Source organism: Silurus meridionalis, chromosome 22, assembly GCF_014805685.1.
Source record: "Silurus meridionalis isolate SWU-2019-XX chromosome 22, ASM1480568v1, whole genome shotgun sequence".
NCBI classification, from domain to species: domain Eukaryota; kingdom Metazoa; phylum Chordata; class Actinopteri; order Siluriformes; family Siluridae; genus Silurus; species Silurus meridionalis.
Window position 1 is genome coordinate 4,233,621 of NC_060905.1, and position 15,726 is coordinate 4,249,346.

General features: G+C 38.7%; 1 protein-coding gene across 4 annotated transcripts in view; it reads left to right on the forward strand.

Annotated features, from left to right (window-relative positions):
- The window catches only part of camsap3 (calmodulin regulated spectrin-associated protein family, member 3), a 45,182-nt gene that overhangs the window by 15,705 nt on the left and 13,751 nt on the right, over window positions 1–15,726 (forward strand). For all 4 annotated transcript variants that reach the window (XM_046834738.1, XM_046834739.1, XM_046834737.1 and 1 more), the window contains exon 2: window positions 1,641–1,906. In XM_046834738.1, coding sequence (XP_046690694.1) covers window positions 1,641–1,906 — 266 coding nt within the window. The remainder of the gene's footprint in view (window positions 1–1,640; window positions 1,907–15,726) is intronic.

Sequence of the window (15,726 nt, forward strand, 5' to 3'; positions counted from 1 at the left end):
AATTCGTGTGTGTGTGTGTGTGTGTGTGTGTGTGTGTGTATATATATATATGTGTGTGTGTGTGTATATATATATATATATATATATATATATATATATATATATGTATATATATATATATATATATATATATATATATATATATATATATATATATATATATATATATATATATATATATATATATACACACACACACACAACTGCACACTATTTAATAAATGTTTCCATTTATTTCAGTTGAGTGACTCCAACTTTCTGGAGAACCACATATGGCTGGAATAGTCACTTGTCCATATAGTCTACCTATATACCATTTTGATTCAATGTCACCTCTTGAACCCAGTGCAACCTTGAGTTGAAGAGTTTTCGAGTAGGAATTCTGAGACATTTTTGTGATTCCAGCAGAAAAGGCAAATGAAAAGAACTGTAATGAAAAGATGAACTTGAGGACCGTGTCCAAATCACACATAGATAATGTGTTTACATGCACCATACATACGTGTGTTGCAACTAACGTTTATTTTGCTAATCGATTGATCTGATTTTTATTTTTATTTTTTTCTCCGTTTAATCAGATTAACTAGATGTTTTGCTTATTATAACTATATCGAACCCTAATTCAGGGAATTTATGTAAAAGAGTGTATTTAAAAAAATGCAAAATCTACATAAAGTTTAACGATCTTTAATTTAGACATTTTATAAAGTTTATAGAATCTGATTCAGGTTCATTCACCAAGTGTGACACAATTTTGTTCCAGCTGTTGGTGACGTCTAGACAGACAGTAGCTGCTTGTTGAGGAGTCCATGGGGGATTTCTCCTTTGAACAAATTCACTCATGCTGGGTTGTTTTTTTCTGTAAAAAAAAAAAAAAAAAGGAAAAAAACAGCATTCGAGGATGCGAGGTGAAGCAATTTGTGTATTTCAACATTTGTATTGTCGTTAATGATAATCGCAGATGGCAAGTTAGTTTCGACAGTTTGTTTTACAAAAATACAGATATTTTGTTTAGTGGTGAAGATAAACATCTAGAATATATAATTAATAAAATTGTGTAATAATAAAACGGTAATAAAATAGACAATGAATTTAATTATCGATTTTATTGATTAGTTGTTGCAGCCCAAGTGTTAATAAAAAAATATTATTTTGTCTTCTGGAAAGTATGTGAAGATCTCGTGTAGCTTAAAAAATAAAGCTTAAAAAAACTGAATTACCATTCTGTTTAAATGTTTACACCCCCCCTCCCTCGCACCACTTCACGCATCTTAACGTGCTACTCTGCCTTCTTTAGAATTGTTGAACGTTTGCACCTTTTCTGAAGATGGTTCTGAAACTCCTATAGATACTGGGGGAAAGGGGTCAAATATGCCCAAGATGCTGGAACATACAGTTCCTGGAGATCTCTTCCTTAAGAACAACAGACTTTTTAACAAACTCTTGTGTCTTGTGGAATTTGCAGATGCAAACATCTGCTGTGAGTTTTTTGTACATTTATAATAATAATAATGTATACAATGTAATATTTACAGTTGTATAATTGAAATAACATTCTTTGAGCAATGCTATTATGAAAATGTGTCAACTTTGGGGGTTGTGTTCTTGTTGCAACTAATTTTTCATGTTGTGTTTTATAGACAACATTCCAGTGGAGCTGCGAGACCCCTTCTATCTGGACCAGTACGAGCAGGAGCACCTGAAGCCTCCTGTCACACGGCTTCTACAGTCTCCAGAGCTCTACTCTCGAACCTATGGCTTGCTGCTAGCTGAGGGCCCCGGGGCCAACGGGGCTCCTAAAGACAATACCAACCTCTTAGAGATCCTCAGCCAAAAGGCCTTAACACCAAGAGACCAAAACACCCCGGTGACGGAAGCAGACCTCCGGCACAAGCCAATTAAAATGGTAAGTGGGTGTGGTTTATATATTAGGGATGATGAAATTCACCGATTTGCATAAAAGTTCCCGACGTGATGCATCGCTTGAAGTGTGCATTGTGTACAAGTTGGCTTTTGTATCATGAAGCATCATTTTGAACATATTCGCATCGATAAAAGCAGATTTATTTCTGTATAATTATTAGTAGATGCGCTATATTTTTATTATATAGAAAGTGATAATTTGAGACCAATATTTGATATGTAGATTGATTTCTTGTCGCTAAACTGAATGACGTATCACAACGCTACGGAGACCGAGGCATGTCCTGAGAGTCACATAGACTACAGATTAACATGGCAGAGGTAGAGCTGTAACTTCCTGCAGACACAACAGGAAAAAAAGTCTGGTTTTATTTCATCGTATTTCTTACATTTTTTTTGCACTATAAAGACCTTAAGTCAGAAGGCATTTAAGTAAATTGATGATTTGCTGTTTGTCTGAATCTGTACATATTGAATTTCAGAGCATTATATATTTTCCATTGAATTGCACTGTGAGAAATCAAATGGAAATCGGATCACAGTGCAGCGTAATGGGGGGGGGAATCGTATCGCATCACATCGGTAGCTGCTTCATATGTATCTTTAATGTATCGTATCGTTGGCTATGCTTCGAGATGCGAATCGCGTCGGCCTCAGTTACGGAGATGCACATCCATAATATATAGGGGAGGGAGTGTGCAGGGAGGAGTGGTGGTGTGTGCGAGTGGTTCACTGTTGTGTGTGACAAACCAGCAAACCCTTTCACTGAATTAATGGACATGCAGGAAGATGTTTGATTCTTTATTTGCTTTTAATAAAAGCTCAGCTGTCCAGAATATGACCAGAGAGAAAGTCGTTGGGGGTGAGAGTGTGTTTGTGTATAGAATGGGGTGGTGAGGGGCCACAAGAGGTGGGGGGTGTGTGGTGTAGGCTATATCGAGATCTGTTTTTAACTCTGGTTCCAGACATAAGAAAAGACTCTCCTGCTCTTCATCATGGTTAAGTGGCTTCATGTGTATGGGACATTTGAAGAGCTGAGCTGAAGAGCACATGGTAATGAAATGCGTCTAGAAGGATCAGACTTTTTTTTTTTTTTTTTTTTAAATACACAAAAGACTCTGTGTGGAGGTTGTTTTCATCTCTAGAGGAGGACGGAGAACTTTTCTTAGCTTGTTTTGTCTCTTCTGTTCTATTATCTTCAGAAACAGTTTTCAAACCCAAATTCAGCTTTTTATTTTTGTGAGATTCTGAAGACCTGTAAATCAATCTGTTTTAGGTCTTAAATTATTTTAAACAGGCCTTAATTTCTCGATGTCCACGTTACGCTACCTCTTTGCTCTTTGAAATGCTCCTGCAGCACTTTAGAGTGTTTTTGTTTTTGTTTAAATAGTGATGTAATTTTTTCTTTCGCTAGTTCATTTATAATTCGCTGTATTACGAATACAAACGAGACCAAAATGCAACAGACAGTACCAGAAAGCTGATTGGCTGTTGCATTTTGGTCTCGTTTGTATCCGTAATACAACGAATTATATTTGAACTAGCGAAAGAATGAAATTAAAGCTCTGTATTACGACATCTAAACTACGTATTTGTATGTGTTTTTTCGATGTCGTGATACAGATCTTTAATTTCATTCCGATTTCATTTCAATTTGACTTTGTGAAACCGCCAGAAAACCTGTTGTAGATAGATGTATATCTTGATTTAATCTCATAAAGGATTTATGAGAATTACGAAGGATAAATAAATATATAAAGATTTGCTTTTGAAGAATTTTGTTCTTAAATTGAAAAGAAAAAAAAAACAATGTACTTTTGTACTTATGTACTTTCACTTATATGCTTAATCTAATCTTGAGCAAGAGACAACTTTAGATTAGATCAGAATCAACTTAATTGTCATTAAAGTGCAGAGTACAAGTACAGGGCCAATGAAATGCAGTTAGCATCTAAACCAGAAGTGCAAATAACAATGTAGATCAAAAAAATGAATCCATTGTGTAAAAATATACATACGCTATTGCCAAAAGTATTGGGACACCTGGCCATCAGTACGGTATGTGATTTTTGAGCATCGCATTCCACATTCCACTCCTCTGGGAAGATGTTTCACTAGATTTTGGAGTGTGCTTCTGGATATTTATGTTCATCAGCCACAAGGGTGTTATTAAAGGCAGGTACTGATGTAGGTGAGGAGACCTGGGGTGCAGTCAGCGTTCACATTCATCCCAAAGGTGTTCAGTAGGGATGAGATTAGAGCTCTATTTGTGCACAGGGGCATTACTATGCTGGAGCAGGTTTTGGGTTTCCAAGTTCAAGTGACTGCAAAGTTTTATTGAAGACGTCCTGTACAATCGAGTGCCTCCAATTTTGTGGTAACAGTTTGAGAGCCACATATAGCAGGAAAGGTCAGGTGACCCAATACTTTTGGCAATATGGTGTATGTATATACAATATGCAAAAATATGAGGTACAAGTGCACAGACCATCTCATTTCTGTTGTGTAATTACACGGTTGACAACAAGGGAATTTAATTTAATAAAATTTTTCGATTTGATCTTCTAATGCCACTAGATGCACAGTTTCAGATGGTTTGAGCAGAACATGCTTCTGAATTATTTTCCGATGTAAATGTTATTCACATTAAGCACAACACACTCGGGCATTTCAGGCAAACCAGAGGAAATAGATATCGGAGTGCAGGTATGTACAGCTGTTTGTGGTATTACTCTCCCTTGTATCCCTGAGAGATGTTTTAGGATGGGAGATTTGCACTTTGAATGATCTGTACAGTACATGCTCTGTGTATCTGCAGTGAATTGTGGATAGTGAGAGTTTTTGGCGGTTTTTAGTGAAGCTGGTTCAGTTCGATTTTTGTTTTACAAGGTTGCGTGAGCCTTGTGTTTTGGACACGATCTAGACCATCCTTAATCTAGAACGTCCTCGATTAAACCTTTATGAGCACAAAGTTATGGTTTTGAACTCTAGGTTTCAGATTCGGACTGAGCTGATGATCTGAGCTGATTTAAAAGAAGTTTTCTTTTGGGGGTTCTTTCACTTGCATGTGTTGTGTGCTGCTGTTGTAGGTAAATAAGCAACAATTATTTGTTCCTGTTATGATGTGACAGCAATTTTACAACAATGAAACGGTTATAAACAGTTTACAGTCCACTCTTCTTTTTTTTTTTTTTTTTTTTTTTTTTTTTTGCCCGATTTGAAGATAATGAGTTAAAATATGGTTATTTTGGCCAATCAGATTCCAGAATTCAGCAGCATTCTAGGCAATAATCTCACAAGCATGAGTTTTTTAATGTTCAAATCCCAGCACCACCAAACTGCCACTACTGGGCCCCTTGAGCAAGGCCCCTTTAATCCTCAGCTGCTCAGCTGTATTAAGATAATGATAAGCCGCTCTGGATGAGAGCATTTTCTAAATGTGGGAAATGTACATGTTCCTGTTATCACTTATGCTCTAATAGCTGTAATGAGTATGTGTCTGCATCCCCTCCAGAAGCCTGCAAGCGGTAATTGAGTGGCGGCTCGTGGTACCGTTGCACAGAGGCACAAAACCGTAACATACCCAGTTCGTGGCACGATGTAATTAACTGCATCTGGACAGCCGAATCCCTCACAATCTTCAAAAAAGCATCTAAAACCTCATCCTGTTAAAAAAAAAAAAAATCCAGAGCAGCCTACAATTATTTAATTCAAACAACTGAGCAGTTGAGGGTTAAGGGCTTGCTCGAGGGCCCAGCAGTGGTTGGTGCTAAGATTTGAACTCATGACCTTCTTATCAGAAGTCTTACATCTTGACCACTGAGCTTCAACTTCCCCAGGAACAGGAAGGAATGTGTTTTATTGAATGAGGCTTTAAACGGAAAAATAATAGTCATTCTTATAATAACTAACTAAATTTCTCAGTGCTCTGGTATAAGGAATAAAATGCTATGAAACATGCTGTTATGAGATATTGATCTACTTCAGGGTTAAAACAGCGACTCTTGGTGCTCAGTCGCCTGATACTACTTTAGTGTGTGTTTCATTACATAACTGCTGTTCTGGTTTTGTCTGTTGCAGACTGATATTGTTCTGCTTTTGTGATTAAAACAGGATCCAACTTACTGAAAGAGATATGTATTGTGCGGGATCTAACATTGGTGTGTGTGTGTGTGTGTGTGTGTGTGTGTGTGTGTGTGTGTGTGTGTGTGTGTGTGTTTGTGAGACTGCTGTGTACACGCGGTGCTAAGCTGCTCAGGTTAGCAGGTGCTACAGTGTTGGTGTCATGGTTTCAGAGGGTTTAATGAGGTGTGATGAATTCTGGACTCCTGTCTGTCTGTCTGTATGTCTGTCTGTCTGTCTGCCTGTGTGTGTGTGTGTGCGCACATTTCCCATGTTTCCAGGTCGTATCTGTGGGTCAGCGCCGTGGTCCGAGTGCAACTGCTGCTCGCTTGTCTGGTTGCCAGCTGTGGGTTTTGCTTAGAGAAATTGGGTCACACAGCATTATGGTTACAATCAGAGAGCAGCAGGACCATGCAGAGATTAATTGTTCTAGTAACGGAAGCTTCATCTTCCTACCCGTATGATGAAGAAAATAAAATGTTGGACTATGACAACATTGAACAGTTAAAAAAAGGTCCAAAAATCCTGCGGCCACAAGGAATTTCAGTTAATACCAAACCTGTGGAAACGTTAAACAAATGCTAGATTCTTAATCCCGCATTCTTAAACCTGTGACACGGAAACTGATCGAAGTCCAACAGCATGAAGGACAAATCAATTCCCTAAATGCTCTCAGAAGGAACCGAGGGACTGGGAAAGTTTGCGGGTTGCTGACCGATGATTTTATTCAGCGTTCGTGAATCTGAGATTCGCATCCTCAGAAGCGAGTACAAAAAATAAAAAAAGATGAAAATTAAAGCTCTGAGAAACACCCAGAGCATTGTTAATCATTTGCTTGCTAGCAAAGGACAATTTGCTCAAATATTTGGACACTCAGCATCATTTTCTGGCCATCAGATTGTTTTAAAATGTAACTTCATATCAGATTAAAAGAAATCAATTGTTAAAGTAATGCCTTCTCAGCATTATGCTAACTTCGCACACATTTAGCCATCTTTGCTACCATAGCCAAAATGTTTTAGATTAATAGTTATTTTAACAGTATTTTTTCTTTAAAACCAGCCCTTTTAAGGATTTGATCACTATTGATGCTCGTATTAATGTGTTCCCTCAGTAAATATTTGCATTGTGTAACTGCAAAATCTCTGTTCTGAAGCAGGTCACATCGAAGGCATGACGTAGCATTTTTGCTGTGGCTAGCGGTGTTGTTTTCATTGCGTTTTTTATCTACACTAGCAAGCTAGCTGACTGTTGTATAGTAAAAACACTTTTCCGACTGACTACGTCACTACCTCATTTCACCAAACAGTTTGCAGGAAGAGAGTTAGATAAAGTCGAAGGCTGTGACACGGCTAACATTAGCCCTTTTTTTCAATTCAAAGAGATGGAAGTAAACAAACTCCTGAAGGAAATGACGCAGGTTAAAGGTTTTTGTGTTTTTGGGTGTAAACCTTTTACACATTTCTAAGTGGATGAGCAATTTTTGGAAAACATTAGTGTAGAGGGAGGACTTTTAAAACAAAAATTAAATTTTAAGGTCATTCTGCACTCATTTAGATGTATCCAGATTTCACTAATGTAAAAAAAATAAATAAAATCAATAAAATATCTGCAATGTTGCTGCCTGTGGCTAAATGCAGTTGTGCTTAAAAAAAAACATCTAATGTGACGTTTACTGTGGTGCTGTGTTGTGTCGTGTCCTGCCTTAATCTTGTCTTATCACATGTTTGCTTTGTAAAAAGTACTTTTAGTGATGGGGAATATCCAAAACCGAAGCATCTATGTCACACACACACAGATCTACGACACTGTATATTTACTGACATAGTGTAACGTATCTGTTGAGAACCTGATCTTACAGGACGCACTGTTCAGAAATCAAGGCCACCAAGTTCCCACTTCGTTCCTCTTCTCATCTCTTTCCTCATTTTTTCTTCCCCCATGTGCTGTGTGTAAATCCCAGCCCCCCACCTCAGCACTCCTGCAACTGAGGAGGAAAGATCAGTGTAGATTAGTGCAGATTTGTGATCCACTCCTCATCGTCTGGCTCTACTGTGTGTTATCAGATCTTGTTTTGCTTTCACGTCTTACCAATATAGATTTTGTATAAGTTGTTCATGTAAAACACCATGGTCTCAGTCATTTCCTCTCCAAGCCAGGGATGCAGGGGGTCTGGGATTGAACCAGGTGCGCCCCGGGATTGTTTGTCTAGTTAATGCAGTAGGAAACGCCTAATGAATCCCCGGTCTGGTTCAGCCAAAACACTGCTGAGGTACAGAATTTGATCTGTTGCCTTGAAGGCAAGGGTGGGCTTTTTCGAGTAAGCGCACACCGCAAGGCATGCTTCTTAGTACATCAAACTTCGGTTTAGTGCTTCTGAAACATTAGGGATGAGGTTTGTTTATTTAGAAAAAGTAAATATAGAGAAAAAACAGAATATAGAGAATCTAAATATAACCACTCAATAATGTGGCTTATTATTTCAGCAATAGTTCAAGTTACCAAAATGTTGGTATTCTTTCTCTTAAATGTTGGCGTCAAGTGGATAATTCAAATGAAAATCTAATAAAGTCTGAGAGATTACTCTTTGCCTGAAGGCTGCCTGATTGGATAAACTAAAACGGTGATCTGTGACAGAAATGACGCTGGTACGTTTATGGGATTTTGTAGATGCCCTTATCCAGAGCAACTTACAAAGGCTCAAGGGCCAACGAGTAAAGGTCGACCGATTAATCGGCACCGATAGTTGATTGCTGGAACTATCGGCAAAAATCCATACCGACAGTTTTTCCAGCTTTCGGGCTGCTGTCATTAAAAGAGCGGCCTTTAGAGGTGAATCACTGATGCTACGTGCTGTTTTTTTTTTTTTTTTTACACTTGAGAATGCACGCTGCATGGAGAGCGCTATATTATGTTTATTATATATAATTTTATTTTATAATTATATTTATCAATGAATATAATTTTATTTAGAACATTTTCATGATTCAGCATTTTTATTTTATTTCAGTACTATTTTACATGGAGAGTTTTTTATTTTTATTTATTTTTTTTTATTTTTTTAAACCAGTATCCTTTTTAAAAACTATTGGTTGATATCGGTATCTGTAAAATCTACTATTGGTCGACCTCTAACCATGAGTGGCGTCTAGGATTTTAACTCACACTCTTCCCATCAAAAACTTCTTAACCACTAAACTCCGACAGTTGTTGAGACGGCGTGTTTACATTTATGGTACGTGGCAGATGCTCTTATTTTACTATTATATCATTTATACAACTTGAGCAGGAGTGGCAGCTTGGTGGTGCTGGGATTTGAACACATGACTTTCTGATCAGAAATTTAACACGTTAATCGCTAAGCTACCACTATGTTACCTTAAAGTATTTACTCCTCTGATGCATTTTGTCAAGTCATTGGTTCAGGTTCTGCTGAACATTTTGCTGAACATCTGCCAGTTTTTAGCCACCTTAGTTCACATTTCATACGTGTTTGCACTAAGCCACATTTACATTACATTTACATTTATAGTATTTCACAGACACCCTTATCCAGAGAGACTGAGCAAAACTCATTTGATGTTCTTATTAATTTCTGATACTGGTTCATTAGGACACATCTATCTAAAAACTCTGTTGTGAGAAAATAAAGTTACAAAAGCACAGTATAAAAAAAATTGAAGAATTGCTAATGTACATACTGCTCAAAGAGGTGGGTCTTGAGACCTTTGAAGCCTGCTAGTGACTCAGCTGTTCGTTTGTTTCACCACCTCTGTGCCAGAACAGAGAAAAGTCTTGAAGCATGTCTTCCTTGTATTTAGAGAGATGCTGGGATGCTAGTCGAGCGGTGGATGAGGGTGGTGCGGTGTGGGGTGAGAAGTGAGGTAGAGGGGTGGAGCAACCGGAATGCGGCCCACTCCCACCCACATTTTGACGGCCCTTTGAACAATGCCAGTGACATATTTTGAAAATTTAATTTGAAGTAAACGTTTTACTCGTATCATATTTATATTTGTCAAAAAAGGTTGACTTAAACAAAAATTTCCAGTAGTTATTAATAAAGGTCAAGGCACAGATAATTGATATCCATATCGATAGTTTTTCCACGTGCTGTTTGTTTTTATACTTGAGACTGCGCGCTGCACCGCGATTATCAATTATATGATCACATTTATTAATGATTATATTCATATTTATTTCATTTAGCATATTTTCATTATTCAGCACTGTTCTTTGTTGGGGTTTTTTTGTAATAAAGTTCAGTACTATTTCACATGGAGTGTTATGGTTGTTTATATTATATCCAGTATCCATTTGAAAAACTATCAGTTGATTTTAATTGGTTTTTGCCAAGAACGGTCCAACCTAGCTATAGGTATCGGTAAAATCCACTATCTGTCGACCTCTAGTTATTATCATAGCCTAAGTATTTGTTAGATTCACCCACCAACCATATACATATGCATAAGTAAGTTAATGTTTTGATTTTAATAGCAATGAATATAAAAAAATGTCGTTATGATGGTAATAATGCTTTTTGAATAGGCGATATATCTCAACGCTTATTTGTGTGTATGTTGCAGAACAAAGTAAACTAATCAAACATTCGGCGGCATAAATACATTTAAATTAGGGAACCCTTGCTTAGAGTAATACTGGTGTTTTGAGATTGATGCGTGTTTACATAAGAGTCTGCTCCGACTAAGAGACCCAGTCTGCCTCACTGCACCATTTCCTGGAACTCCCCTTCCCCCTTTTTCCTACTGAACTTCTGACCCTGCTGGACCTCCTGCTCAAAGCTGGTTGATGCCTGGTTGTTTAATTTTTATGATTGAATCAATCTGCTCTTTGCATAAACCCCAGACTGTACTCGACCAGGACCTTAGTGATTGCGCTTTGGGCTGCTGAGCAGTGCATTGTTGGTCATCGCTGGTTACTATGGTGATTTGGCAGCTTGTTTGTCCTCTGATCTAGCGCCGGACCTCGCTCCTCTCTCATTAGGATGAACTTGTGATTTGCAACGCAAGCAGAGTCGACATGGGTGGGAACGAAAATTCAAATCCACACACACACACCATCATCACCAACTCATTCTCTCTTATTCATTCTTCGGCGTTTGTCACGAAATTGCTACGCACTAGTTATTTTTCCCCGAATAATTACCACACCGCAGAACAGAGCCTGAATACACGCTCTCATTGCTCTCTTTCGTTTCTTTCTCTCTGTCGGAATCGATCTCCCCGGGAGTGGATCATACCAGAGTGTTTATTGCTCACTGGCACACATTGTTCTGCTCCTCCCACTTTTCAATAAATCATTGATTTCAGCAGAAGCCCAGAGCAGAAGTTCAGGAGCGGATTAGTAATGTTCATTTTGGATGTTCACTTCAGTTATAAGGACACGGACATGTGAATATTGACTTGAATCATCAGACACTTCACATCTTTGTACCACATCGGATGTTTAAAAAATGTGTTCTCGTTTTACCAGTCGTTTAATTGTTTCCTGTTGTTGTCCCATTTCGACAAAGCATTTGGAAGACGCCTTTATTCATAGTGACTCGCATTGACAATGAAGAGCCGTGGCAGTTTGGCAGTTCTGTGATTTGAACTCACCACCTCTTGATTAGTAGTCAAGTGCTGCCACTTCCTTGTATTTTTATCTGTTTAAATAATAAAAATACACTAAATTTCTGTAACCCTTCAGTCCAACACTTGAGTTACTGTTTGTGTTGAATTTTACATCTTCTCCTCGTGTCCTTGTGGGTTTTCTCAGAGTTATCTCGTTTCCTCACACCTCTCAAAGGCGTTTGTTGAGAAACTGATTATGAAAAATCACCCCTAGCTATGAGTTTGTGTGTGTGTGTGTGTGTGTGTGTGTGTGTGTGTGTGTGTGTGTGTGTGTGTGTGTGTGTGTGTGTGTGTGTGTGTGTGTACTCCGATCTTATACTCCAAGTTCCCAGAGAGTACAGTAGTCTCCGGTAGCAGTGACAAGTCTGAGGTTGTGGTTTCTCTTTTGGTCTTAACTTTACGTATATACACTGATCAGACATAACATTCTGACATTTATAACATTATGACTAGTGACATGAAGGACACTGATGATCTCTTCATCATGGCACCTGTTAGTGAGTGGAGATATTTATTAGGCAGCAAGTGAACATTTTGTCCTCAAAGTTGATGTTAGAAGCAGGAAAAATGTGTAAGCGTAAAGATTGGAGGGAGTTTCACAAATCTAGACGTCTGGGTCAGAGCATCTCCAAAACTGCAGCTCTTGTGGGATGTTCTGGTCTGCAGTGGTCTATCAAAAGTGCTCCAAGAAAGGAACAGTGGTGATCCGGCGACAGGGTCGTGGGCGGCCGGGGCTCATTGATGCACGTTGAATAGCGAAGGCTGGTCCGTGTGGTCCGATCCAACAGACGAGCTCCTGTAGCTCAAAATGCTGAAGAAGTTCATGATGTTTGTTGATTGTTTTGGCAGCAAAAGAGAGACAAAAAATTATTAGGCAGGTGGTCATAATGTTATGCCTGATCGGTGTATACAAAATGAATGATAGTGTTTTTTTTTTTTGTTTTTTCTAGTGATTCATTGATAAAAATATTATAATTCAATCATTAACAAATTGCGTGGTTTAAGCAGAACTTTGAAATAAAACACAAAGTGTTTGCTGTTATACGAAAATAATTGAATTCCGGGAGGAAACAGTAAACCTGCATCGAGTCTGGCCACATTATTATATGTAATTGTTGCTCATTTTCCAATAACACATTTTTAGTGTATTATTCAGGTTTATTAAGGTTTCCATCATTCCAAATCAAGGAATAATTAGGCCTATAAAAATGTTATTTGCCACTACAAACTCAAAACTGCTCCGTGGCTGACCAGCTCTCTTTCCATTGGAATTCCAAAAGTATTTTCCAGTTTGATTTGCCAGTGTAACCCCAGTCTTTGAGTGAGTCTGTTTAATGCAGTATAACCTCTGGATTGATCGCTCGTCCCAGAATCCCAGAGCGGGACCAGAGTTGAACTGTCAGCTGGTGACACCACTCGAATGTGCAGCTTGACCAGTGTAATGGTCACACACAAAATGGTGTGTGTGTGTGTGTGTGTGTGTGTATGTGTGTGTTTGTGTGTGTCATTTAAAGCTACTGTAAAAGGAAACATGGGTTTATGCCGATTGCTGAGGAATGTGTTCTTCTGACCTGCTCCTGCAGTGAACATGGTTAATGATTATACCAGAGTCACTGTGTGTGTGTGTGTGTGTGTGTGTGTGTGTGTGTGTGTGTGTGTGTGTGTGTGTGTGTGTGTGTGTGTGTGTGTGGCGAAGCAGGATACGGTCAAGTGTGTACCTATACCTCGGTACACATAACACGCCATGCTGCACAACTTTTTCGTGCTTTTAGATTTGTTTTATTTTCTGGAAAGGAAGCGGGTGCAGTAAACCTCTGGCCGTCCTCCAGCCCACTAGAAACGATCGGCTATTCTCAGACTCCAGCACTTGGCACAGCATTAACCGCTGTAGGAAATTCACAGGGTTGTCCTTGAAAACTTGTTTGCAAATGCTAGCTTGTAAGAAACGCCTCCAAGGAACCGACCTGATCCAAGATAAGCTTTTCACTCAGCGTTTCACTTCATTCACCTGTTCATTGCAGTTAGTGGCGGAAAGCTGGAGGTTCTTCGTGACTCGAGGAGGTTCTTTGATCCACTATGTGATTCATAATGTATAAGCTATCAGTTTAAATCATTCTAAAAAATAAGCTTAAATCTATACTGTATGAACAAAAGTTTTGGGACACCTGACTTCTCCGTCTATGTGATTCTTCTTGGAGGTCTCTGGATGTGGAATTAAATTATCCCTCTCATGTGAACTCGGAGACCCAAACCTGTTCCAGCATCACAATCCCCCTGAACACAAAGCCCCAGGCCTCCTTACCTCACCTACATCAGTACCTGACTTTACTAACACCGCTGTAAATGAATGACTTTTACACACATCTCCACAAGCACACACTAAATCTAGTGGAACATTTTCCTAGAAGAGTCGAGGTTATTATAACAGCAAATGGGGGATGTCAAAGATAATCTATTTTTCATTGTTACATAGCAGCAGTGTATTATTGGGTTTATACGAGTCGCTATAGAAACGATAATGCGATTTGCCCTGTAACTGGATCTTCTGGCAGAGCTGCTGTTATAGAAAGCAATATACATATACAGATGATCCTGGAGTTACGACGATCCGACTTAGTTTACAATGATGATAACGGTAACACAAAATTGTACAAATATTTTACACATTATTTTAAACGTACAATTGTATGTGCTCCGCCCACCACTCGTGAACCTGTGCTCGTCCACATGCATATATATATTGTATAGTTCACACATTACTACCTGTGTGTGTGTGTGTTTGTGTGCGTGTATAAATATATATATATATATATATATATATATATATATATATATATATATATATATATATATAAAACAAAATATATAAATTACGTATATATTGATCACGCAAACCTAGTGTGAGAATGTCACCTGACCATTTAGTGTTTTTGCTGAGTCAGCCGTTACACTTCCTGGTCAAAGTGTGAAGCACCAGCTTGACTCCTTTTTGATCCGATGTGCATTAGTGGTGTGTGTGAACCGGGAGCAGAGCCTGTGTTTAAATCTCTAACCACCTTATCAGGACTAAAGAAGCTCTCCCGGTCTGATCTACTAATGTTGACATGGTGTATTAATGAGGCTCTTTCTCTCTCTCTCTCTCTCTCTCTCTCTCTCTCTCTCTCTCTCTCAGCCTAATGGGGTGGGAGGATGAGAGGAGGAGGAATAACAGCCTCAGGACACGAGAGGTCGTGTTTCTGATTCATGTCAGGTGCAGTCGTGACCAGACACTCGAATTTAATGTACATTTTTGTTGTTATTATTAGAAAAGGAGGAGCATAAGTCTGTACACCCCCCCGTGACTCCGCAGATCCAGACAAGAGGTTCGAGGGTAGTTTTTTTTGCCAGGAAATTTATTTGCAAGTCTGAACCAAAGATGAGTCATGCCATAATAATTTAGCGACAAAGAGAAAGCTGAAGTCCTGCTGGAAAGCCCACGAAGCTGAACGCTTCCAATCCAGTATTGATCTATTGCACTGAGAGCGATAGCAGCTGCTTCGTACTTCACATTGTGAAACACAGCACGTAAATACAAACACAGTTTAATATCCCGCTCTTTCACCATCTGTCTGTTTACATTTACATTGAGCAGACGCTCTTATCTACAAAGACATATGGAAATGCTTCGTGGTCGACGTGAAGAAAACATGTTGGTGCAGATCTGGATTTAAAGATACCCAAACGCTAAGAAATTAGCAGGAAGAGTTTATGCGGTTATCAAAACCTTTAAAATTTTTGGCAATTGGCGAATCCAGAGTGACTTACAGCAGTGCTTTGAAGTTTCCTTTGATATATTTGTTCTTGTTCTTATTATTACAATAGGACACAGATTAAGAATATAGTCTGTCTAAAACTCTGTTGGGAGAGAAAATAGATAAAAAGAGGTCTTGGTCTTGAAGACCGCTAGAGACTCAGCTGTTTGGACATCAAGTGGAAGTTTGACGAGTTTTGAAGCGTATCTTCCTTGTTCTTTGAAAGATTGAGGGTCCAGTCGAGCATGTATAGAGGATGT